The 23,845-nt window shown below is 56.4% G+C and overlaps 1 protein-coding gene across 4 annotated transcripts; it reads left to right on the top strand.

Moving 5' to 3' along the window:
• Positions 1-23,611, top strand: KIAA0513 (KIAA0513 ortholog). Of its 4 annotated transcripts, none has more exons than XM_066194731.1 (13): positions 1-113; positions 12,535-13,018; positions 14,248-14,347; positions 14,757-14,830; positions 14,953-15,023; positions 15,494-15,704; positions 16,120-16,160; positions 16,592-16,670; positions 17,169-17,246; positions 18,819-18,848; positions 21,182-21,262; positions 21,542-21,636; positions 21,749-23,611. In XM_066194731.1, exons 2-13 carry the CDS (start codon positions 12,678-12,680, stop codon positions 21,796-21,798), a joined length of 1,251 nt encoding a protein of 416 aa, XP_066050828.1. In that variant the 5' UTR covers positions 1-113; positions 12,535-12,677; the 3' UTR covers positions 21,799-23,611. The 4 variants fall into 4 exon arrangements, with proteins under 4 accessions (XP_066050828.1, XP_066050827.1, XP_066050825.1 ...); XM_066194730.1 differs by lacking the exon at positions 1-113 and adding an exon at positions 481-628; XM_066194728.1 differs by lacking the exon at positions 1-113 and adding an exon at positions 7,416-7,535.
• Positions 23,612-23,845: the final 234 nt, after the last annotated feature.

Genomic DNA, 23,845 nt, shown 5'->3' with positions numbered 1-23,845 from the left:
GAGGGCGGTGAAGGCCGGCGGGAGTGTCGCCGCCACGCCGGGCTGTCCCCGCCCGGGGCCGGGCATCGCCTGCCCGCCGCGTCCCGAGGAGCAGCCCCGGCCGGGGACAGGAGGTAAAAGGATATTTTGGGGACCCTCTGGGAGCAGGCTGGTGCTGATTCCACTTGGAAAAGCTGCTGAGAGGGAATATTGGGCGCTGGCCTGCAGCAGGGAGGTGTGGAACGGCAAAAGTTGGAAGTTTTGTAGTTTGGAAAGTTTTTGGCGTTTTTTTGGGTGGTGAGCAGGGCGAGCCTGGGGGGGGGGGGGGTCAGAGACCAAAGCGTGGCTCCCATGAGATCCCAAGTTGTGGCATCTCCGCTGATCCCCCTCAGGGGCTCATCCGTGGCACTGCTGTGACACATCCAGTCCCTGTACTGTCCCCTGCACTGCCTGGCTCCCGGTTTGACAGACGGCTGCAGTGACAATTGCTTGCCTCCAAAGGCGACATTTGTGAATTCCTCGTTGGGCTGTTAGCCGGCACGTGGTGGAACTTTACACAAACAGAGATCCAGGAGTCACTGCTGGAGCTGGAAGGGAAAGAACAACACACAAGGTGCTTCCAGAGAGCCCAGAGGCCCGGCCAGGAAAGGTAAAATCAGAGAATCATGGAACGGTGTGGGTCAGAAGGGACCTCAGAGAGCGCCTGGTTCCACCCCACAGCTCAAAATGAGCTTGGTTTGGGTATTTTTGGCGTGTGTTAAAAAAATAACCGCTTAGGGGTGACTGGCACTGACATCTCATCCCATCCCATCCTGCCCCATCCCATCCCACCTGACCCCACTGGAAGGAGCACACCCCATCCCAGAGAGCTGCGGGACCGTGGATTGGAGTTGCCTTCCATGCCTGGAGTTAATTCACTTACTTTTACTATTCTTGGTTGTTTGCTCATGAATTTGGAAGGTCTTTGTGCAAACCAGTCAGGGATGGGATTCCCTGGGCATGGAGTGTTCCCTGCCTGGAAGTGCAGTGGTTCTTTCGTCCTCCCTGTCCCTGTCCCTTGATGCTGACCAGGATGGTGGATGCCGAATCCTCTGGGATTGCAGAGGTGACTTTGGAAAGGATTGGCAGACCAGGGAGGTGACACCTCAGCAGGATGCTCAGGAGAGGATGGGTGAGGTGGCATGCTCAGGGATCCAACCTTTGGCAGGATTTGGGAATACAAGCAGGAAAAGGGCGTTGATCCTCTGCCACTGTCGTGCCTCAGTATCCACATTCCTGGGCTCTGTTCCCACCGTGCTGGTGATGTCACCATGGTTCTGGTTCCCTTTGGCCACTGGGGTGTCCTGAGCATCCTCTGCCCTCGTCCTGGGGGCTGCAGGGCTCCCACCAGCTCCTCTCCCACGTGTGAGGACCACACTCTTCCCAGGGAAGATGGTACAGTTGGAGGTGATGCTCATCCCTGAGCTGGGGCAGGAGAGGGGACACCAGAGCTGTGCTGGAGGTGTCACCAGCACCCCAGGTGTCACCAGCAGCCCGTTTGGGGGAGGCTGGTGGGGAGCTGTGGGGTGGTCAGAGGTTGAGCTGTGCTGCCATTCCCTGTCAATCCCATTGTTTTGCCCGAGCCGAGGTGGATCCCGCTATCCCCAGGCTGCTGCTGCTGCTCCAGGTGGCTCCTGCCACCACCCCAGCCCCGTGACACTGTGACAACAGGACGTGGAGCTGTCACCTTCGCCCTCCCAGCAGCCCCACGGCTCCTCCTTGCCCTTCTCACTGCCTGCAATGGGTGGGAGGGAGGAAAACCAACCTCCTTCCTGCCAGCTCCACCACTGCTGAGGCTCCACGGGTGGTTTTCCGTGCTCCAAGGGTTGCTTTGCCAAGGACTGGATCCCTCTGGATCGCTTCCCCAGCTCCACGTGGACTTGCAGGCAGTGTTGGTGGGTACAGATCCCTGTGGATGTTCCTGTCCCGAGTTTGATGGATCCAAAGAAGCTCCAGGCTTATTTGGAGGGGAAGCAGAGGGGAAGGAGCCCCATTCCTGCTGCTCCAGCCCTGCCACCTGTGTCTCCCTTTACAAACAGGTTCAGCTTCCCTTTTAGGAGAGATAAAACAGCTTTCCTTCTCCGTGGCATGACTTCCCTGCAGATCCCAGGGAGACAGAGGGTAATTATAACACTTTCATCCTCCTGGCTGAGCTGCTCTGACACACGTGTGGTGGCAGATGTTTGCTCAGCGAGAGGACCCCGGGCAGGGTTTTTTCCCCTCCCTGAAGGAATCAGCACCACGGGGGCGTGTGGCTGTGACAAACCCACAGCTTTGTGTCCTCCTGACGTGGGATCCATCTGTGGGGTGGCCTCAGGGAGGGCAGAGCATTCCCAGCCCCGAGTTGTGGTCAGGGGGAATGTGGCTCTGGCATCTTCTGTGGGAATAACGCACCAAATTAACATGGTTTTGGGGCTTGTTTCCTAACCTGGAGCCCAGCTGGGATTCGTGGGGGAAGCTGGAGGTCAGAGCAGGTTTATGTCCTCCAGCTCTTCCCTTGTGTTTGGGTAAGGTGGAGAAAGCTCTGTTTTAAACCCCATGAATCCCAGCAAAGGAGAACTCCTGGCTGTGTCACCCTGGCACAGGGGGAGGTTTTCCACGTGTGGACACAGGGGATGTGCCAGTGGGATGTGGAGTCGGGAGTGCAGGTGTAGCCCTGTCCCCAAACACCTCCACACACGAGGAGAGGGAAGCTCTGGCCACTTTTTCATCAGAGCTTCCACCAGGACCGAGAAAAGATGAGGATTTTCCCAGCTGTTGAGCAAACAGGGGCGTCCAATATGGGAGGGTCCAACTTAATGCCACAAACAAGATTGGATTAGGAGGGATTTGCAGAGGGTCAGTCTGGAAGAGCGGCTTATTTAGGTTTTTAGCAGCTGTGTCACAACCATCCGTGGTGTGGCAACGCTCGGTTGCATTGTGCTGGTGTTGGGTGTTGGGTTTGAGGGCCCAGGGAGCAGCCAGGAGCTCCAGGGCTGGGAGAGGGCTCTGGAGCACGGATCAGCACCAGGAAGCTGGTATTTCCCTTGTCTTGGGAGGCTGAACCAAATCTTTCAGCCCATGAGATGGTGGAGGGTGAGTATCCTTTGGGGCTCAGGTGATTTCCTATTGTTTGTTTGTTTGTTTGTTTTTTAATGCAAATTAATTCATCCTTGTGCAGGTGGCTCAGTGATGTTGAAGCCTCTTGTTGTCACTGTCCCTCTGCAGGTGCTTTGGGTCTGGAGGAGCCCTGCCCAGAGGAGCTGCCCCTCTTTTGGCATGGGGTCAGCCTGGCCCTGTGGACCTGGGTTTTGGGGTTTTTATCAGAGCTGTTATCTCGTTTCTCCCCAGCTTTGCTCTGCTGTCATTCCTTACAGCAGGATTTGACATCACAGTGGGGATGGCAGCAGTGACACCTCTATGATGACCAGGGACAGGACCCAGGGAATGACAGAGCTGTGCCAGGGGAGGTTTAGGGTGGATTTTGGGAAAGGTTCTTCCCCCAGAGGGTGCTGAGCATTGCCCAGGCTCCCCAGGGAATGGGCACAGCCCCGAGGCTGCCAGAGCTCCAGGAGCCTTTGGACACTCCCAGGAACAGGGTGACACTGTTGGGGTGTCACACAGGGACTGGATTGTCCCTCTGGGTCATTTCCCACTCAGGACAACCTGTGATCCTGGGATCCTTCTGCCATCAAACCCCTGGCTCCTTCCCGAGTCTGCCAGCTCCTCCCCCGGCCCCTGAGCCTGATCCTGCTGCTCAGGGGTGTGAAGCAAAAAAAAAAATAATTACCCAATACCTCAGTAACTTCCACAAAATTTGCCTCCCCTGGGTGGATGTGGGTGTCACCCTGTGCCTGATGGGGATGTCACCCTGTGCTCAGCACCCACCCCTGGCAGATTGTGGCTGTGGCACTGCTGCTGCTGCTGGAGCCGTGCTGGGATGGGCTGGAAAAGGGAAAATAGGGCAGTGGTGGTGTGTGACAGACACAGCCACCCCCGGAGCCTTTGTCTGAGCAACGGGAACGTCCGTGTCACGGGCAGAGCTCCCTGTGCCAGCGCCGCAGCTGCGGCCCCTTGGCCCCGCACCGTGCCAAGGAGGGAGCAGGGAGGTGTGGAGGAGCCGAGGGGGGCACTGGGAGATGGTTCTGGGCTGAGGAGGCGTCGCTGTAGGATGCAAAAGGCTCCAAATGTTTCAGAAGGCAAAGAGTGTCGCCCTGATTTTTCAGCCTTCGGATGTTTTCACATTTTTGCTGGAGCTTTCTCAGGAGCTGTAAGATAAACCAAGAGTGATGTTCTGTAAATTCATTCCTTCCGGGGGGAAGGACAAATTGACAGACTTCTAGTTTAACCAGTGGGGCCAGAAAAGTGTTAACCTCACCTCCCAACCGCTGGTCAAAGTCCAAACCCTATTTCAACCTCAAACCAAAATAAACTTTCTTCTTGTTCTCACTTCTCAACTTGAGGGGTGAGTTTCCTTCTTTTCATGTCCTCTAGTGACAAAAGATCACAGAAAAAGAAGGCTTTATTTTCTAATTTTTACTATCTTTTATAAGGTGTTCCCCCACAGACTTAACATGGTTGGTGAATAGGATCAACACCTCTCTGATCCCACTGGTTAAACCAGAGAAAAACAGCAAAACACCAGCTGGAGAAAGATTGTTTTGAGAAAGGAGGGTGTTTTGCCAACATTGTTCTGAGAAGAAATTCTCTTGAGAAATTTTTTCCTTGGGGAAAAAGTTAGCAGCTGCCAGCAGGCTGAAAATCTCTCAGGCCCACAAGGCTGGAGCTGGGAGAAGGGTGACCCTCCCAGGAGGGGCAGCACCATGGGGACGTTTCCACTTGGGAAGTCTTGGAAGTCTCATCTGCGTGAGGAGGGTGAATAACTCAACCTGAGCCTGGGTCCTGCTCCTTGGCTGCTGCCAACCGTGGCAGCTGGCAGCCGTGGGATGGATGCTCTCCCAGTGCCTGGGGACTCTCCTTTCCTTGTTAAGGTGAAGAATTCCCAGGCAGGGCTGTGAGCTGAGGTGAAGGAGGCACAAAACTTCATAGAACCATGAGATTTTAGGTTTAGAACCTTAAAGCTCATCCAAACCTTAAAGTTCCACCCCCTGCCAAGGGCAGGGACACCTTCAACTACCCCAGGCTGCTCCAAACCCAACCTGGCCTGGAACATCTCCAGGTGCCAGGGACATGTGTATTCCCAGGATTTCCACCTCCCGTGCTTCAAACCCAGGGTCAACAGCAGAATAATCAGATAAAACCAAACAAATCAAGGCCAGGCATCCACGTGGAAAACCCAACCGGCAAGAACTGGCAAGGGGGAGGCACCAAAACCCTCCCTGCGGTGTCCTATCAAAACTGGGGAGCTGGGGGGTGTTTTCTTCCATGTCACCTGCAATTCCTGAAGTCTGGCTTAATTATAACAATCTCCCCGGGCAGACAGTCAATTAGGGATGCTCCCGGGTTTGTGCTGAGCTCAAGCGCTGTGTCACAGGAGCCCTGTTCCCTCCGTGTGGGGACAGAGGGGACAATGAGCAGTTTCACGCTAATTGGCATCGTTTGAGCTCTCCTGACCAGGATGCTCGGTGGCAGGAGTGACTCATCCATCACCCTCACTCCTGCCTGGCTCCAGAGCACTGAAAACCTCACAACTGAGGCTTTGGATTCTCTCCCAAGGGTGCCCCTGAGCAGCAGCACTGGGGTTTGGCCGGGCTGTGCCGGGGGTGCTGCATTTCCCACCCCAGCTGTACTTCCCTTGGGATCACACCATTTGCTGCTCTTTGGCATCTCCAGAGGGGGAGGATGTGTCTCTTGCTGGTTTTAGCTCTTCTTGGGGATCAGAGCAGGACTGCAGGTCCTCCAGGGCGTGCCGGGTCAGAACTTCCTGCCTCCCTGTCCATGGGGGATGCTCTGAGGCACAGAAAAGGGCTCTGCTCGGCGTCGGGGTGGTGCTGGGGCAGGGAGGATGAGCAGGACCAAGGATCCTGTGCTGATATGGGGGTTTCCAGCCTCCTCTCTCCGTCAGGGGCTGCTGCTCCCCCAAATCCTCAGAGAGATCCCTCCGGGTTCCTGCAGGCAGTGCTGGGCCCTTTTGGGAGGGGCTGAGGTGTCCTTGTGAGCTCTTTCAGTGGTTTTCTGTGGTTTACCTCAAGGTTACAAGGACATGACAGCTTAAAAAGGTGTGATCTCAAATTCCTTACATGATTGGTGCCGATATATTGATTATTATATGATGTGGACTTGTTGATTTTCTATATTTGTTGCTGACTTCTTATATGCTTTGGTGGGGATCCTGCCTAGTTTTGTTTAATATTCCAGCTGTCAGGGCACAGAGGGACAAGGACAAGGAGTTTTGGGCTGGAAAATCCTCCTTTTATGGGCACCCCACCGTACCCTAGTAGATATTTGGGATATCTGCATGTGCAGGTAGTTAGGCTGCAGGACTCCCCATCGATGGAGGCTCCACCTTATTTTAGTTAATTTATTTATTATTTGATTAGATAATTAAATAAGAAATGATGTAATTTATTATTTAAGTTAATAGATTTATTTAATAGATTAATGGAATTATTTAATAGATTTATTTATTTTATTTATCATTTAGTTAATAGATTTGGGGTATCTTGATGTGTCGGTCTGGTTTGGGGTGGAGAATTTGTCTTTGATGTGACTCCTGTCTAATTTTGCTCAATATCCCATATGTCAGGGTGCACAGGGGCTTGGACGGGCTGCTTTGAGATGGAGAATCCCCCTTTTATGGGAACCCCACCTTATTTTAGTTAATATTTGGGATACCTGCATGTTCCAGGGCTTCACCTGGTTTGGAGAATTCCTCTTTGATGTGAATCCTCCCTTATTTTGCTTTAATATCCCAGATTTCAGGGTGCACAGGAGCTTGGATGGGCTGTTTCAGGCTGGAGAATCCCTCCTTGATGGGAACCCCACCTTATTTTGCTTGACATTTTGGATATCTGCACGTGCAGGGACTTAATTTGGTCCCCACCTTTTGATGGGGACCCCACCTGATATTTTGGATATTTGCCTGTGCAGCTGCTTAGGCTGGAGAACTCCCATTTGATGGAGATCCCACCTAATTTTTCTCAATATTCCCTCCGCCAGCGCGCACCGGGGCTGTTTTTTCGGGGGAGGAAGGGATGATGCCCGGCGTGGGGAATCCCTCCCCAGGCAAAACGCCGGCTCTGCGCCTCAGGAAAAACTCCGGGGAGGCACCGGCCGTGCAAAAGCGTGGCCGGAATGACACCGGGAGCCCTTTTTTTTTTTTTTTTTTTTTTTTTTTTTTTTTTTTTTTTTAATCCTTCGGCCCTTTTTTTTTTTTTTCTCCCGGGAGCCGGCGCCGTGCGCGCAGCCGCGCGTGGGCACCGCGATGCGCCGGAGCTCCGCGGGGAGGGAGGGACGGAGGCAGCGCAGCGTCGCCTCCATCGCCCGCTCCCCGGCGTGCCGGCCACGCCGGCCACCCCCAGGGCCCGATGCTGCTGAGCCAGGGGCCAGCCGAGGCGCTGCGAGGCTCCCGGGTGTAGGTAAAAAGCCGAGGGAGGCGGCGGAAGGAGGGAGGATGAGGATGGGGATGGCGCGGTGACCCCGCGCTTGGGGACAGGCCTGGGCTTTAATCCGTTCTCTGTCCCCGTATCGCGCCGGGAGGTGACACTCTGCTGGTTTTTCCAGCTGTTTTTAAGCTCGGCACATCCTGGGGGATGCGTCCATCCTCCCCGGGAAGGGTCCCCGCCTGCTCCCGGCGTCCCCAAGGCTGCGTTGGCAGCGCCGGCTGCATCCCGGACCCCTCCGGAGGGGCTGGGAGCAGCGTTTCCCGTGGGAATGGGCGGGCTGAGGGTGGTCGGAGCAGGGAATCCCCCCCCTCCACCCACGCTTGCGCTTTTCGGGGGGTTCACTCCCAAAATACAGCCTGGTATGGCCCCCGGGGGGAATTGCTGCCAGGTAAAAATGGGATTTTGCGGAATAAGTAGTTGTGCGGCTCGCCGGGGATGTGGCCGTGGCCGAGGGGGGTGTGTGGGAGCTGCGCCGCCGGGAAGTGTGAAAGGAGAAACCGCTGCTCGGCACAAAAGCCCGGCTTACGCAGCTCGGGTCTATTCAAGAGACATTTAATTCTCCTCGCCAAGCCCAGGCGAACGGGGAGCTGCCATCTGGTGTCTGATGGCAGCGGGGGGAAAGGAAAAGGCTCTCCGGGAAGCGGGGCAAGCTGGGAGCTCGCCGGGCTTCACATTCCCTGGAAATGGCTCCGGTTTAAGGGCTGGGTGATGGTTTTGTCCGTGCCCCGTGTGGGAAGGGGAACGATCCACCTGCAAGGCAGCAGCGCCCCAGCGCCCCGGCCGGGAGAGGGAATGATGATGGGGGAAAGATCCTCTAGACCTCCACACATCGCATCCCAAAAATCCTCCTCCATCAGCGATTGGGAGATCCCGGTGCGGGCTCGGGGTGAGCTGGGAGCTGACTCTGGCACGCACCGGGTGCGTGCGGTCTCTGCCCCACCTGAGCATCCCCTTGGCATCCAGGGAATTATTTTCCCGGGCCGTGGGCAGTGCTGCAGCCCGGCTGCGCCTTGGCCAGGGCACAGCTTGAGCCTCCCCGATGGAGCCGGGAGCAGAGCGGGTCTGCGCCGGGGACGGGCCGAGCCAGCGAGGAGGAGTTTCGGCTCTCCAAAGTGCCAGGATGTGTTTAAACAACACAGGTTTGTGTGTTTAAATTCAAGTGGGGTGCCCGAGAGGGGGGTAGGCGCTGGATTTAGGGCGCGTTTGGGGTTCTGGCACTGAACGGGTCCGTGACCCGGCTGCCGGCGTGTTCTCCCCGGGGGAGGGACACGAGGGAACAAGACTGACCAGTTCCCTGGGGAGGAAACAGGCTGTTCCCTGCCGGCACAGGGAGTTTTCCTTGGCAGGCGCTCAGCCGTGCCCAGGGTGCCCTTGCAGAGCCCGGCCGGGCTGGCTCCGTGCCCGCGGAGCTGGGGACAGACCCGTGGGTGGCAGTGCGGGTCCCCGGGCACTGCCAGCACCAGGAGCAGGTGACGTTCCCGTGCCGGGGCAGTGCGAGGATGGGACAAGGGAGGGTTTCCGTGGAGGGCCGCAGCGTGGAGAGGCGCCAGCACTGAGCAGTGGCACTTTGCCAGCGGCGGTGACTCCCTGAGCGTGTCCCCCTGCATCGGGGCTGCCTCCTCTGCAGAGCACACGGTGTGGGAGGAGGCAGCAATGCTGCTCTGACCCCTTTCCTGCAGGCTGGGGAGGACCTTTCCCCTGGCACAGCTGGGAAGAGAGGCGTGGGATGTGTTGGAATCCCTCCGTGCTGCGGCACAGGGCACAAACCCTGCCCCGGCCAGGGCCGGGCGCTGCCCGGCCAGTATCCCTCGCCCCCGCAGAGCAGAGGGATGCTTGGCGTGGCCGCAGTGCCAGAGCTCTCTGCAGAGCTCCTGGCTGTGTCCAAAGGAGCAGAGCTGTCCCCTCTGGGCTGCCAAAACAAGTGCTGCAAGAACATCAATTGTGGCTTTTCCCCCTTTTCCCCGAGCTGAGTGTTTTCAGAGCTCCCGCACTCCGTGTCTGGGTGCCAGACTGCAGGGATGAGGCCACGAGCAGCCAGCCAGAGGTTTCTTTGCTTTAATTACAGTTTTTAGTCATCCCTGACAGCTCCAGGCTGGAGCACGGTCTCGTGCAGGATGCAGTGAGTGTGGGTTCGAGCTCTGTCATCATGTGGGCTGATAACAGGGATTATCTCAGTTTGTCATCCAGCCCTGGGGACAGGCTGGCAGCAGAGCGTTGGAATGCTGTGCTTGGAGGGAGAGGAGAGCTGGGGCACAGTTTGGCCAAATCCTGCTCCCCACCGGGTTTTCCACTGCAGCAAAGTGGGATTGGATCCCACTTCCCAGGTGTGAATTGCTGAGGCCACAGAGCAAACCTGACCTCACACCTGGAAAAAGCCCCGAGGGGAAGCTCTGTGCAAGGTTTAGGGATGCTGGGAGATCCAGCCAGGAATGCTGGATTCAAGGGCAGGTCATGGATAAAAGCTGCTTGCACATATATGCAGCTGTAGGTGAATCATTCACATCTACCCCAGCATTTCTTTTCAGTAAAAACAGCATTTCCCGAAGTTTCAGGGCACCACGGGTTCCCTGTGGCATTCCCATGTATGGCTTCAGCACATTCATGGATGATATTCCTGGGCTGGTGTCTCCACCTGTTTGGTTGATCTTCATGGTTAAAGTCAGCCCAGGAACTGCTGAATTTCAGGATGATGCTGAAGTTCAGGATGTTGTATCAAGGCTCCCAAAAGTCCCTTTTGATTCCAGAACCCCCATTTAGTCTCAAACTTGACCCAGCCAGGACTGGGCCCTCCCTGGGCTGTGCCTGGGCAGTGGTGGGATGTGCAGCTGTGCTGATGTCCATGAGTGGACAGTCCCAGTTGTGGCACCTGAGGCTCTCATTTGGTATTTTGGCTGTTCTTTCCCTAGATTTGTTCTGCTGGAGCAATGAGCAGGCTGTGGAGTGGGGACAGGGCTGGTTTTGCAGCTGGTTTTGTTTTTGAAGCTCTCCTGGGCTCCGTGCTGAGAACCCAACCCCTTTGGAGGAGCCTGGAAAATCTGGGCACCCTCAGCAGCCACCAACACCTTGGAACACCTTTGGTGGCCTTCACTCAAGGGCAGGGCTTTTCCATGAGCTGGCCAGTGAGGGATTAAATCTTTTCCATCCCTCTGTGAGCAGGATGCACTCCCTGGGGCTCCCGGGCTGAACTCCAGGTCCACTCTCCCAGAGGGTCATGGGGCACCCTGTGCCAGGCCCTCACCACCCTCACAGGAGAGAATTCCTTCCTAAAATCCCATTTAACCCTGTCCTCCGACAGTGGGAAGGAATTCCCTGTGTCCTGTCACTCCATGCCTTTATCCAAAGTCCCTCTCCAGCTCTCCTGGAGCCTCTTTGGGTGCTGGAAGGGGCTCTGGATCCTTCTCTCCATCAGTGCCAAAAGGGACTTTGCAGATGCTGTGGGAGTGGGAAGGGCTGAGGGCAGAGGGATGGATGGATGGATGGATGGATGGATGGATGGATGGATGGATGGATGGATGGATGGATGAAGGTCCCAGCTGGTTTGGGATGGGTCACACTGCAGGGACACGGAGCCAGGATGCAGCTGGCTGGATCCCCATGGGAACACTGCCAGTCCCCGCTGTGCTGCAGCCTTGGGCTCCTCCTCTCCCAGGAGCCAAACTCTCCACATCTCCTGGAGTGCAGCAGCGTCCCTGCAGCTCCTGGGAGCAGCTTTAGGTGTGTGCCAGGGGGCTCAGTCTGAGGGAGGCTGGGACAGCTGACAGAGGTGGCTGCAGGAGTTCTGCCACCCGAGGTGACTTCTCTTTCTGTCCCTGCTGTCTCTGGGGGACAGGGGCTTTTCCCAGCCACTCAAGGAGTTGTGTTCTCTCACTGTCTGGTGCCCCAAAGGGTCCCTGGAGGAGAGGAGGAGGAGGAGGGGGATGCTGCTGGAAGATTTGCTGCTCCTGCAGCCCAGGGGTTGTTTTCCCCCTGCGCTGCGCTTGGTAAAACACGCCAGATTTGGTTTCAGTTTGAACTCCTGTCTGTCTGATGGACTGGACATCGGTCCTTTGGGGGGTTTTTGCTCTGGGGGTGGTTGCTGTGTCCTGGGATCAGTTCCCTGGAAGGCAGTGGGGCTGCATCTGTGTTACTGTTGTGCTGCCCTGCGTTTGTCACTGTGACTGTCCCCTGTGCTGCTGTCCCTGCTCCTGTCCCATCCTGTGCCCAGAAGCTGCAGTGTGTGCTGGGTCTCAGACACTGTAATTCGCCACCTCCAGGGGCAGAAACGCCCTCACTGGGTCCATCAGTGACTCTCTGGCACAGGGGCAGCCTCAGGGTGGCCCTTTCCTTGCCTCTTTTGCAGCAGCACTGTCCAGGATGGGCATGTGCCGGAGCATCCCAGCCCATCCCTGTGGTCTCTGTACCTCCTTTGCAGGACCTTTGCAATGTGGGGTGCCAAAACCCCTGAATTGCAGTCCAGAACTCTGCATTCTCACGCCATTCCAGTTCCTGTCGTGTCCAGCATCCCCTTTCCATTCCCAGCTAAGTTAAACTCCATGATGTTCCACCCCGGAGATGATCCCGTTTCCAAACCGGGTCAGACAGACCGATGAGCAGAGCGAGGGCAGGGACAGAAGGATGTCAGGGCTGCCCTGGAGAGCCACCAGTGTCCTGCCAGCTGCTGGCTCCTGCCAGCCCAGTTCTGCCCGTCAGGCCACGAGATGTCACATCCCCAATGTGACATATGGAGCTGAGGCTCCAATTGTCCCTTTTCTGGGCTAAAGGATGGAAAACCCTCTCGAGCGGTGCCGAGAGCAGGCGAGCATTCCATGGGATTGCTGATTCACGTGGCTGGTGGAGAGGAGCCAGCCCTGCCTGTCCCTCCAGTGCTGACGGACATCCTGGGGACATCGAGGGTGGTGGCCTTGCCCAAGGTCCATGCTGGTGCTTCCCGGGGGGGTCCCGTCCTCACTTTTGTCCTCCTGGTGTCTTTCAGATGTCCTGTGGTAGCCTGTGCCCCCCCGGGAGGTCCTGCCTGCCTTAGCCAGCGTCCTGCCAGCGATGGCCTCACCGCCCCAGTGAGGGCCCAAAGGACGAGGAGCGAGTGTCCCCAACGCTGCCACATCCCCGGGGAGAGCCATGGAGGCCCCTCTGGACGTGCCCGTCGGGAACCTCATTGACTTTGATGTAGAAACGCCGTCCTGTGACAGCTCAGAGCCCGCGGCTCCCGCCGCTCCCGGCGACAGCGGCCACCCGGGGGACGCGGGGGAGGTGGCGGCGGAGGAGGAGAGCGATGCCACCGAGTCTGCAGACAGCGAGAACGACATGGGGGACTCCCCCCGGCACTGGCGGGGCTACCGCCGCTCCTCCTCCAACGAGTCCTTCTCCTCCAGCCACAGCACGGAGTCGGCGCAGGACGAGGCCACGGCCGAGCGCCGCGAGTTCATGCGGAGTTACGTGGAGAAGATCTTCACCGGAGGGTGAGTGGGCAGGGCTGGGGATGCCAGGGACATCCCACGGGGTGGGTTTGGGTCTGGGCTGCTTCCCCACTCCGGGAGCAGCAGTTTGTGCCCTTCCCATCGTGAAAAGCGAGTTCCACTCTTTTAGAAAAATTTGTAAGTTTAATAAAAATTAAAAAGAGACATATTAGGAGAAAGAAGAGCAAAATTTTCTCACCAGAAAGCACAAACTTCTCTTTCAATTGCTGTGTTTTAAGGATCACTGTTTTATATATTCAATAGATATTAATGCATTCTTTTTGAGTTTTTTATCTGTTTCCAGCATCCCCAATCATCTTATCCGACAGATTTATTTGTGGGTGGCTCCGCTCTGTCTGGTAACATAGGTCTTATGAATCTTTCTCTTGAGGTTTTTTGGTTGTTTTCATTTTGATAAAAAACCCAGAAAGTTAGCAGTCTTTATTGCAGGGTTACAAGGTGACGGCCCTTCCCCCATACCTTCTGCCTTGGTCAGTTTAGATGTTACACAGAAGAAAAAAAACCCAAGTCTTTTTGCTATTGACATTATGTCACAATCAGAAAATGCATTCGTCACTTTTCTAAACTCTGTTAATAAAACGTAATACAGTGCAATTATACATTCAGTATTCATTGTAATATCTGCGAAAAGCCAACTTTACAATGTGCATTTATAACACCCTCCACGAGGTCAGCGCTGGGGGGATGCGGCTTTAGCCTTGCTCCCCTCTCCTGGCCACATCCCAGCTCCCCTGCCACCTCCAGCTTCCCTCCCTCCTTCCCTCTCCCCATTCCCATGCCAGGGGCTGGCTGTCCCCATCTGCTGTCCCCACTGCTGCTCCCGGAGTGGCTCCCAGGGTCCCCGTGGCTGTGCCCCCAGCCCCGCGTCCCCCAGCTCCCGGTGCCGCCGTCTCGGGAGCTCCGCGGCTCCGTGTCAGGCTGGATGGAGCAAATGGAGCGTGAGGAGCAGCAGCGGGGCTTGTTCTTGCTCTGGGGCTCCCTGCCTGTCTCTGGAGCTCAGTTTCTGCCCGCTCTTCCTTGGCTCTTCCCTTCTCCCTCTGCCTTTGGTTTTCCCCTCCTGCCAGGGAGGGAGAAAAGAGCAGCGCAAGGCGAGGGATGACAAAATGGATGCTGCTCTCCTCCTCCTCCTCCAGCACCGCAGCACCAGGATGCTGATGCCAAGAGGGTGCAGGTCACATCCTTTACCAATTTTCTTCCCCCTCCTGTTTCAGAGAGGATCTGGACCAAGAGGAGAAGGCCAGGTTTGGGGAGCTGTGCAGCAGCGAGAACGGGAAGGGCAGGGAGTGGTTTGCGAGATACGTGAGCGCCCAGGTAAGGGGAGTTGGGGGGAGGCAGCGGGGAGGGATCCTGCATGGGCTTTGCGACAGCCTCGGGCCAGGGGGGTTTATTTATATCCCAAAGAGGTGTTTTTGGAAGGCAGGAACTCAAGCAAAATGAGGAACAGCAAAGCTCCCTCTGAGTGAATAGATGCATTTTGAGCAGTTAAATATACACCCTTGGTGCAACGTGGGAGAGAACCCACTCGTTTTATTTAAATTTAAATCCCACCAGCACTCAGACACAAAACAACCACAGCCAAACAACCCAGACAGGCACAACGCTGTCTCTGAGGGGGAGGCCCAGCCATGGGTGGTTTTTTTCCCCCTGCCCGCGGTGGGGGTTCCCAGGGGGCTGAGGGGGTTCCTGCTGCTGTGCTGACCCCTGGCCTCTGTCCCTGCAGCGCTGCAACTCCAAGTGTGTGTCGGAGCAGACCTTCTACCGCCTGATGCAGTCCTTCGCCCTCGTGCTCTTTGAGTAAGTCCTGGGGGCTCTGAGTAAAGCCTGGGGGGCTTTAACCCCCCAAAAGGCCCTGAGGGCAGCGCTGTGATTGGGTTCCCATCACGGGCTGTCCTCACTGAGCCCTCCCTGTGTGTCAGGTGTCACCAGATGGACGATTTCAGCCCTGCCAAGAACCTCATGACCATGTGTTTCACCTATTACTACATAGGTAAGGGAACCTGCACCCCTGTGGAGGCTCTGCTGGGGCTGGGGGCTGGTTTGAAAAGTGTCCTGTGCATGGGAAAGATATTGGAGGGGTGCCCCAGGTGGAAAAGAGCCCAGAATCCACGCAAACCTGGCAGTGCCCCTCACTGGGGTGGTGATGCTGCTTTGTCTTTGCTTCCAGCTGGGAAAATTTGTATGTGACCACCCCCAGATGATCCCAGCCCCTGGGGGTGGCATGTGAACAGCCCAGAAGCACCTTGGTTTATTGTTTGGTGTGGGGTGACCGCTCCTCCACAGGGATTTTCTATCCAAAGTGGGAGTGGGGAGAAAAAAAATAAAAACCTGCAGGGATTGTGATGGGATCTTGGCTGCTTCCATCTCCTGGTGGTGCATCGTGGAGCAGGACGCAGGTCTCTAGGAGCTGGCAGCACTCAGGGTCGTGGGCCCACTGAGCTCCTGGCACGTTTTCCCCAGGGAAACCTCACGCCCTGCCCTTGGAGGCCAAGGAGGAGAAGCCCACGGGCAGCATCGACTCGTACCTGAAGTCAGCCAACACCTGGCTGGCCGAGAAGAAGGACATCGCGGAGAGGCTGCTGAAAAACACCTCGGCCAAGACAGAGAACGTCAAGGGCTTCTTCGGGGGCCTGGAGACCAAACTGAAGGGTCCTGCCACCAAAAAGAGCGAGTGGGTACCCCTGGGGTGGGCAGGGGGGGCCGGGCAGGGACCCTCATCATGACCAAACCAGGGGTGTAGGGCCACCATGAGAGGTCATCTCTAGCCTGGTGCCACGCTTTAGCCACTGTCACCTCATGGCCTGGGAGTCCTGTTTCCCTTGGCCATTGTCCTCGTCCCTCCCAATTTGTCTCAAAACCAAGAGGTGTGGAGTTGTGTGGTTACAAGCTCGTGGTTTTCTGCATCATCTCTGCTCTGGGTCCCAGGGGAGGGACATCACTGTCTCTTTGTCACCTTTCTGGCCCTGGGGATGGTGGCATGGGATCAGGGGGTCTTTCAAATGAGGTCCCCTTTGCCAGGGGGGCCATGGGCTGTCGGGGGGGGGGAACAGGATTTTTGGAGCTGATGTTGATTTCTTGTGCCACAGAGAAGGTGAAGACAAACCAAAGGAGAAGCTGAAGAAGACGGGTGAGTGCAGCCAGCATTGCTGAAATGGGCATGGCCAAGGCACCCCTGGGGAAGGAGAGAGGGTTGGAAATGCTGGAATTCCTCAGGGCTGGGTTTGAAATTCCAGTCACAACTCTTGTCCTGCGAGGATGTGGTCCTCAGTGTCACAGGCTGCAGAGGTTTGGGCACCCACTGCCTCTGAGCTCCCCCAGTACCTGTGTGTGCTCCCAAAGCAGTGGTCCAGCCCCTCCAGGATCCTGCTGGGACATCCCTGCCTCCATCAGGGCTGATCCCTGCCCTCCAAGGGCGCTCAGAGCTGCTCTTCCCCTTGCTGTGGATGTGGAGAGGATGTGTTTGGTTTGCAAACCATTCCAAACTGGGAGTGGGCACCAAATCCACACGTGGGTGGGAAGGTGGGAATCCCCCAGACGTGTGACTGTGTGTCCCCACAGTGTCCCTGCAGAGCCCAGAGGAGGAGAAGAAAGGGGAGAAGATTTACCTGTACATGCACCTGAAGCAGCAGCCGATCTGGTAAAGCCCCGGGGCGAGCTGGCTCCTGCCTGGGGAGGGGACCGTCCTGCTGGTCACATGTCCCCAGATGTCCACAAGTGGCCCTACCGAGCTGGCCTTGGCTTTGGCGTGTCCCCTGTGCTAATGAGGGTGTGTTTGCAGCCACCAAAGGGCTGGTCCAGAAATCTGCCAGGTTTGTTCGGCCCATCCTGACCCTTGGGAGGACTCGGGGACAGGCTGAGATGTGGAATTGTGAGATGTGGAATTGTGAGATGTGGAATTATGAGATTGTGGAATCCTGGAATGGTTTTGGTGGGAAGGGACCTTAAAGCTCATCTCATCCCACCCCTGCAATCAGCAGGGACACCTTCCACTGTCCCAGATTGCTCCAAGCCCCATCCAACCTGGCCTTGGGCACTTCCAGGGATCCAGGGGCAGCCCCAGCCTCTCTGGGCACCCTGTGGGTGTTCCTAACTATAAAATCCCAACTGGCCATTCCCAACACCTCCCTCCCTGCAGGCACAACCTCCGGTTCTGGAACGCCGCCTTCTTCGACGCCGTGCACTGCGAGCGCAGGAAGAGGTCCCCCACCACCAGGTAGGACACGTCCCTGTGGAATCAGGAGATTCCCTGTCCCACTCCAGCCCCTCAGGGTGCTCCTCCCAACAGCCCTGAGCTTGCCCAACCCTGGGGAAATGCTCTGCTTCCCACCCCCGACTAGAAACCTGCTGGGAGCAGGGGGCTGGTGAGATCGGCAGCCTGGCAGGGGTTCGGGAGCAGGAAGGTTTTCTTGCTGCTTGTGCAGCATTTTTGGAGGAGCCAAGCCCTAGAGAAATGCCCAGAATCCCAGCCGGGGCTCAGGCTGTTGGTGCTGAGTTTGCCAGCAGGTCTGGGAGGTGCTCGGTGCAGCCGTCGGGGAGGTGTAGTGGATGGAGGGGATGTCCCCAGCTGTCCCCAGGAGGGACAACCTGCAGCCAGCAAGGAGAGAACCTGGGGATGGTGCGACACTGCCAGCCCCAAAAATCGTGCTAAACCTGCCAGGGAAGGGGCAGCTCGTGTCGGGGGGTGCAGAAATGAGACACTCGCCGAGCTTGTGCCCACCTCTCGCTCCACCCCGGGGCTGTGTGAGGGCTCCAGCCACTCCTTCCTCTCCTGGCCGCAGTTTCCCACCCGCAGCCGGCCCCTCCCGCTGTCTGTGCAGTGCCCTGAGGCTCGGAGCTCTCGGGCTGGAATCGCCGAGCTCGGAGCGTTCCAGCCGCCCCTTTCCGGAGCTCTGACAGCCCCTTTGAACAGCGATCCCCTCTCCGTGCCCTCCCCAAATCCCGAGCTAAGCCTCAGCAGCCCTGGCTCGCACCCCGGGATGCTGTGCCAGGCTCAGCTCACGGATCAATCCCTGTTTTCCCCTTTATTGCTTTCCTTTTTTTTTTTTCCTCCCAAGCAAGCACGGGAAAAGCCTCTTGAGCAGCAATGTAACCATAACTGCATTTGCTTTGATTAAGCCCCAAATTAGCAGCAGCAAATGCCTCACAAGGACAGACGCCACCGGCAGCTGCTCCCTGCTCCGAGTGCCTTTCCCAATTAATCTGATGGCTGAGCCTGCCTGGGCTGCAGGAACGAGCCTGGCTAACAAAGGAGCTTTGGGAACTGCAGCTTGGAGAACCCTGAGTGTCTCGAGGGGGTTGGGAGGTGACAGTGACCCTCCCGAGTCCCCTGGAGAGGATGCAGAATCCTGACAGTGAGCCGGGATGCTCCGTGCTGGGCTGAGGATTGAAATCCCTGCAGGGAGGACGTGGTTGGTGCGGGCTGGGTTTGGAATTCCAGGTGGGTCCTTGGCCATGGCAGATGTCCAGAAGGTCCGTGGGGATGGGGTTGAGGCCATCTCCGTGTCGGGGTGACCAGGACATCTCGGGGCTGGCCGGGCTTTGTCCTCCCAGGGCTGCAGCCAGACCTGGAGGAGGATTTTCCTCCTCCGGGTGGGGAGGGCAGGGGAGGGGTGGGGAAGGAACCAGAACTAAACTCCTCTTTTTCTCTCTCTCTCTTTCCTCTCTCTCTCTGTGCCTCTAACAACCTTCTTCCGTCTCTTCTTCTCTCCGTTCCCCTCCATCCCTCTGTCTTGCATGACCTTTTCACACGCCACTTTTGTCGGCCCCGTTTCTGCCGCCGCTCCAGAGGGAACACTGGGGAGGAAGAGGAGAAGAGGTGTGTCTGTCCCTGTCCTTCCTTAGTGTCCACAGCCTGACGCTCACTTCGGGCCCACATCCTGCCCTGGGGAAGGGGGGGATGTGTTTTTGGGGGGCTCTGCAAGGCCCTTTCTCCGTGGAGGAGGAGGAACTGCCGGAGGTTGGAGCATGAGCATCGCCCTCCCAAAGGGCCAGAGGGGTTTAGATTGGCTCCTCTTTCATGTGGTTTTTAAAAAGGACCCTGAATGGTTTCAAGCTGTGATATATTTTGCTGGGAACATCCCTCTGGGCAGGTTTTGGACACGAACTGAGTCTCTTTGTGTAGAAAGCTTCCCCCTCTCCTGTCCTTCCTGCTTGCTCCTGGCTTCTGCTGCCACTTAGAGGTGCTGGGGATCCTTTGCCAGCTGGAAAAGCTGGCTCTCTTCCATTTTTAATGCACTTTTCTGCTGCCATCCCTTAACAAAATTAAACTTGCAGATGGGGGGGGGAGCTGCATATCACAACTGGGAACGTGTCCTTGGGGCCATGAGCTGGTGTTGGAGCAGGGGAACAGTCACTGCTCTCTTGGAGTGTGGGATTGGGGAGCAAACCCCTCCAAGTGATGGCATCAGCAAGAGGATGAGGATTTTTCAGAGGCCTGGCAGCAAATTTTCTGTGTGGCTGAGGAAGTTCCTGGCTAAGGGACGGTGTAAATACCACTGCTGGGGTTTGCTGTGCGGGGAGAAACGCTGCTGCTGGAAGAGGAAAGAGTTGATAGAGAGCTCTCAGCATTTCCAGGCACAGCAAGGATACCCCAAAATACAACCCCACAGCCCCGGGGGTTCCTCACCCCCTGTGCCTGTCCTGCTGGGCCAGTGTGGAGATCAAAGGCTTTGAGTGGAGCCACATGTGGGTTTTCTCCCTTCACAGGCATGTTACTCTCTGGTAAGAAGCCAGAAACACGGCCAGATTTTTTTTGGCGGGGGGTCACTTTGATAATGTTGGGGTTTTTCTCCCTTCTTCCTCCCTCCAAAACATAAAAAGGCAGGAAAAAAAAGAGTTACAAACATGTTTCTTCTGTGAGTGAGCCAGTGGGGTCTGTGAAGTTTTACTTCCAGATTTCAAAGCCCCTTAATTCGATTCTTCCCCTCTGCATTTGGCTGTGGGTTTTATTTGCTATCCTAAGCTTTATCTGAGAGAAATTACACCTTCTTTTCTTAAAAAAAAAATAAAATCCCCTGAAACGTATTATGCACATTTCCAGAGCCCTATAAACAGTGAGCTGGTGGCTGGAGGCTCAGCTCGGCGGCTTTGCACATTTGGGTTGGGGTGATTTAGTGGGGTCTGGCTCCCTTTGTGGGCTCAGCCTGGCTCAGCACCCATCCTCTTCCAGTTCCAGCCACACTGGGGCTGAGCCAACCCCACTGAATTTCGGGTGAGACCCCCTCTATCCCAGTTTCCACCCAGCACAGCTCCCCCCTCCTGCTTGCTGTTCTGGCGAGCTACAAGTGTCCGTTCTTCTCCTGCTGTTCTCCTCTTCCTTCTCCTCCATTTTTCTTCTGCCTATCCCTGTTTTTTCCTCGCTTTTCCTCCTCTTATCCTTGGCTGTAACCTCACCTGGTTCTCGGGAAGGGGCTGGCTTCACCGTGGGGCTGTAGTTTCCCTGGCATGCATGCACCGAGCCCTGCTGCCACCACCCCAAAGTGACACCCCTGTGGCACAGGCTTTATTCCGGGGGTGGGGACTCTGCCACTGCCTGGAGCTGGTTGCAAACACGCAGAGCTTCAACCCCCTCCATCCTTTGAGGCGATGCTGCAGTTGCAGGGAGCCTGAAGTGGAGCCGGGGCATCCTCTGGGATTTTGGCCCGTGGGGAGGGGTGTGGGAGCTCCCAGCCCTGCCGGAGGGGGAGGTATGTTTGGGGAGCGCCTCGGTGGGGATTCAGGGAGTTGGAGCCTTGCTGCAGATGGAGGGACAGGTGCCTGGTGTCCCCCTGTCACCCTCCCAGGCTGGGGGGCTTCAGCAGAGCCCTGCTGGGGTGGCCATCCCCTGCCTCCTGCTCGTGCCCACGGTGGCTCTGAAGGTGAGATCTGTGCTGGAGGGATCGATGCTACTTTTAGCTCTTAATCTTAGGGCCTTGCCAGGCAAAGCCAAGGTGGAAAGAGGTTTTTTGCTGGGCCATCTCTTGCTTTGCTCCAGGGCAAGAGCTCTGCAGGTGGATCCATGCTGTGAGCTCATCCAACACCCAGCACCACACCCGGGGGCTCTCGGTGCCTTCCTGTCCAGCAATGTGGCCCAGGGTGGGAGGATGCAGGCAGGGGCTCCCGAGGTGACAGTGGTGACAGAGCGGTGCCACACTGTCTCGTTCCTTGCAGGGAGAAGTGGTGCCACATGACGCAGGAGGAGCGCGACGACAGCCTGCGCTTCAACGAGAACATCACCTTTGGGCAGCTGGGGTGAGCAGGGCACGGGCACCACCTCCCTGGGGCCCAGCTGCTGAGGGGGGGACACTTCCCAGGTGTTCCCCCGCTGGGGACATCCCTTATGGTGCAGAGGATCTTTGATGCTTCTCCCTGGGACCTGCTCCTGCCCCTTCTGTTGAATATCCGAAGAGACTGAGCTGAGCATCATCCCACTGCCTGCTATGGGGGGCTGTGCAGAGGGAGAGGAAGGTGGGGGGGTAGGAGGGCCAGCCTGGCCATTCTCTCACCCAGAGCATCTCTGTCCTCCCTCAGCACCTTCATCCACAACATGCTGGCCTTCGGCCTCAACAAGAAGCTCTGCAGTGACTTCCTGAAGAAGCAGGCGACCATCGGCAACCTGGATGAAGGTAAGGGAGAGCCCGGGGGATGTGCAGCCCCTTTCCGGGCGTTCTGGAGGGACAGAGCGTGGATGGGATGGTTCAGCAGCCTCCCCTGAGCCCTCTTCTCTCTCCTCCCCAGAGCAATACAAGCTGCTCAGTGACCACATCGAGCAGATGGCCACGGAGTAGCCGCCCGGCCGGCACGTGGTGGCGGAGAGACAGCGGCCGGGCAGGTGGGGAGGGGAGAGGAACCCACCTCCGGGGCTACCTGAGACTGAAGCTGGGCTACCTACAAACCAAACCACACACACGAGCTGCAATAAAACCTGCATGATCGTCCACCAAACTCTAGAGCTGCCCCAGGGCAGCCTGTAGACATAGGAGCCAAACAAGCCCCCGCCCTTGCCAGACCCTCCCGCCTCTGTTTTTGGAGTAGACAGTCCCACAAGGTGGATTTTGTTGGTTGAAAAGCAAAACAAAACACAAGGGGAAAGCAGGCAGAGCGTGGCTGTGCAGGTGCTGTGTCTGCAGCCCCGCCATGAGATGCTGGTGAGGTCTCTGGTGGTAAATCCAGAGGTGACCGAGGTTGCTTTTCCCTGCTGGTGTCCCCTCTCTGATGCTGGAGGTGATGGCAGGGACCACTCAGGTTGTGTGGTCACTCCGAGGATGTCACACTGGCTGGGGACACGGGCAGGGTGGGGCCTTGCTGGGGGCAGAGGTGGGGCTGGCCAAAACCCTGGGTGTGCAGCTTCTTGGGAGCTGGAGGGAAATTCCTTCCCCGGGGAAACCTTCACTGTGCTGCCTGTGTGGGTTTGTACCTCTGGGCAAAGAGACAACGGTTTGCTCCACATCATTAGCCTGGATCAGTAGGAAAAAAGCCATGGCCTTGGGCAGGATTGCGGGCAGAGGAGGCAGAGCAACTCTGCTTGGCTTGGGAGATGAAAAAAACGCCTCATCCCTCTCCCTGCTGCTCTGTCAGTGTTGGGATGCTGCCGGATTGTGACATTTCCCGAAGCCTCCTGGCGTCCTGTGGCAGTAGATTAATTGTCCTCCCTCCCCGGGCTGCTCCTCTCTGCCCTCTCCTTGGCCAGCCCTTCGCTCCAGCTGCTCATCCATCAAACCTGAAATAGCCCTGTCCAAAGGACACCTCCTGTTCTGCTCCAGGGGTGGCAGCTCCCACCATGCAGCAGATCTGTTTTATCCCTTGGACCTTGGCACGGTGTTTGCAGAGACGCTGGGGACACGGGGACATCTCTGGGGACATGGGGATGTCACTGCTCCCCTCTGCAAGGAGCAGAAACTCCCAGCCCTGCACAGCCAAGGGTCCAACAGAGTCTCACCCCAAAAAACATCATCCTGAACCACGAGTCCAGGTGTCAACCAGTCCGTTTTCCCTGTGCTGCCAGCTGTATCCCATAGGAAATAGCATAAAAGGATATTTTTTTCCCACGTAGCTCTCGGCTTCTGGTGTCATTTCCGAGCATCAAAGTGATGCTTTTACCTAAGCTGGGCTTCCCTTGCTGCTGGGGATGGGATCCATGCTGGGTCTTGTAGGAAGGATGAATCCAGCACCAATTTTTCCTTGGCCATCCCCAAACCTGGGCAGAGTTATTGGAGAAGGGTTTTTGTCGGGGTTAGGGGCTGATGTTGGTCCCTCGTCCCAATAAACACCTTCCTGCTGGATAAAATGTGCTGGACCGTGAGCAGCTCAGCATCCTGGAGCATCCCATCCCCACGGCCTTCCCTGTCTCTGTCTCCACTCAGGTCTTTCCCAAATCCCCCTTCGTTTCTTTATTATTAATATTATTTTTTTCCAACATGAAAAGAAGAGTTCAGCGCTGAAGTATATATATATTATTTGCATGTGTATTTTTCTAGAAAAAACAATTAAAATCCAATAAAAAAATAGCCATAAACCCTCCTCAACCGGGACTGTGTGAAGGATGGGATGTGAGAGAGAGAGAGAGATATTGGAATAAATTATCTTAAAAATGAATCTTGTTTTTTTGTTTTGTTCAGTTGTTGTTGTGTGTTTTAAGCAGATGGATTTTCTCCACGCTGCCTGTTCGACCTCAGTGGCCCCTGGTGCCTCCACCAGCTTCTCTCTTCTGATAATCTATTTTTTAATAGAGAAAAATCGTTGCACCTTTTACAGAGATGTTCGCATTTGCCCCGGAGCCAGAGAGGCACATGAAGGAGATTTCAGTTTTATTTTCTTTTCCCTTGTGCTTCTTCC

The sequence above is a fragment of the Chamaea fasciata genome, unplaced genomic scaffold (assembly GCF_029207755.1).
Source record: "Chamaea fasciata isolate MVZ Bird 193981 ecotype frontalis unplaced genomic scaffold, bChaFas1.0.hap1 SCAF_12, whole genome shotgun sequence".
Lineage (NCBI taxonomy): Eukaryota > Metazoa > Chordata > Aves > Passeriformes > Sylviidae > Chamaea > Chamaea fasciata.
Note: the sequence above shows the minus strand (reverse complement) of the source record. Positions and strands in the feature narration are given on the sequence as shown.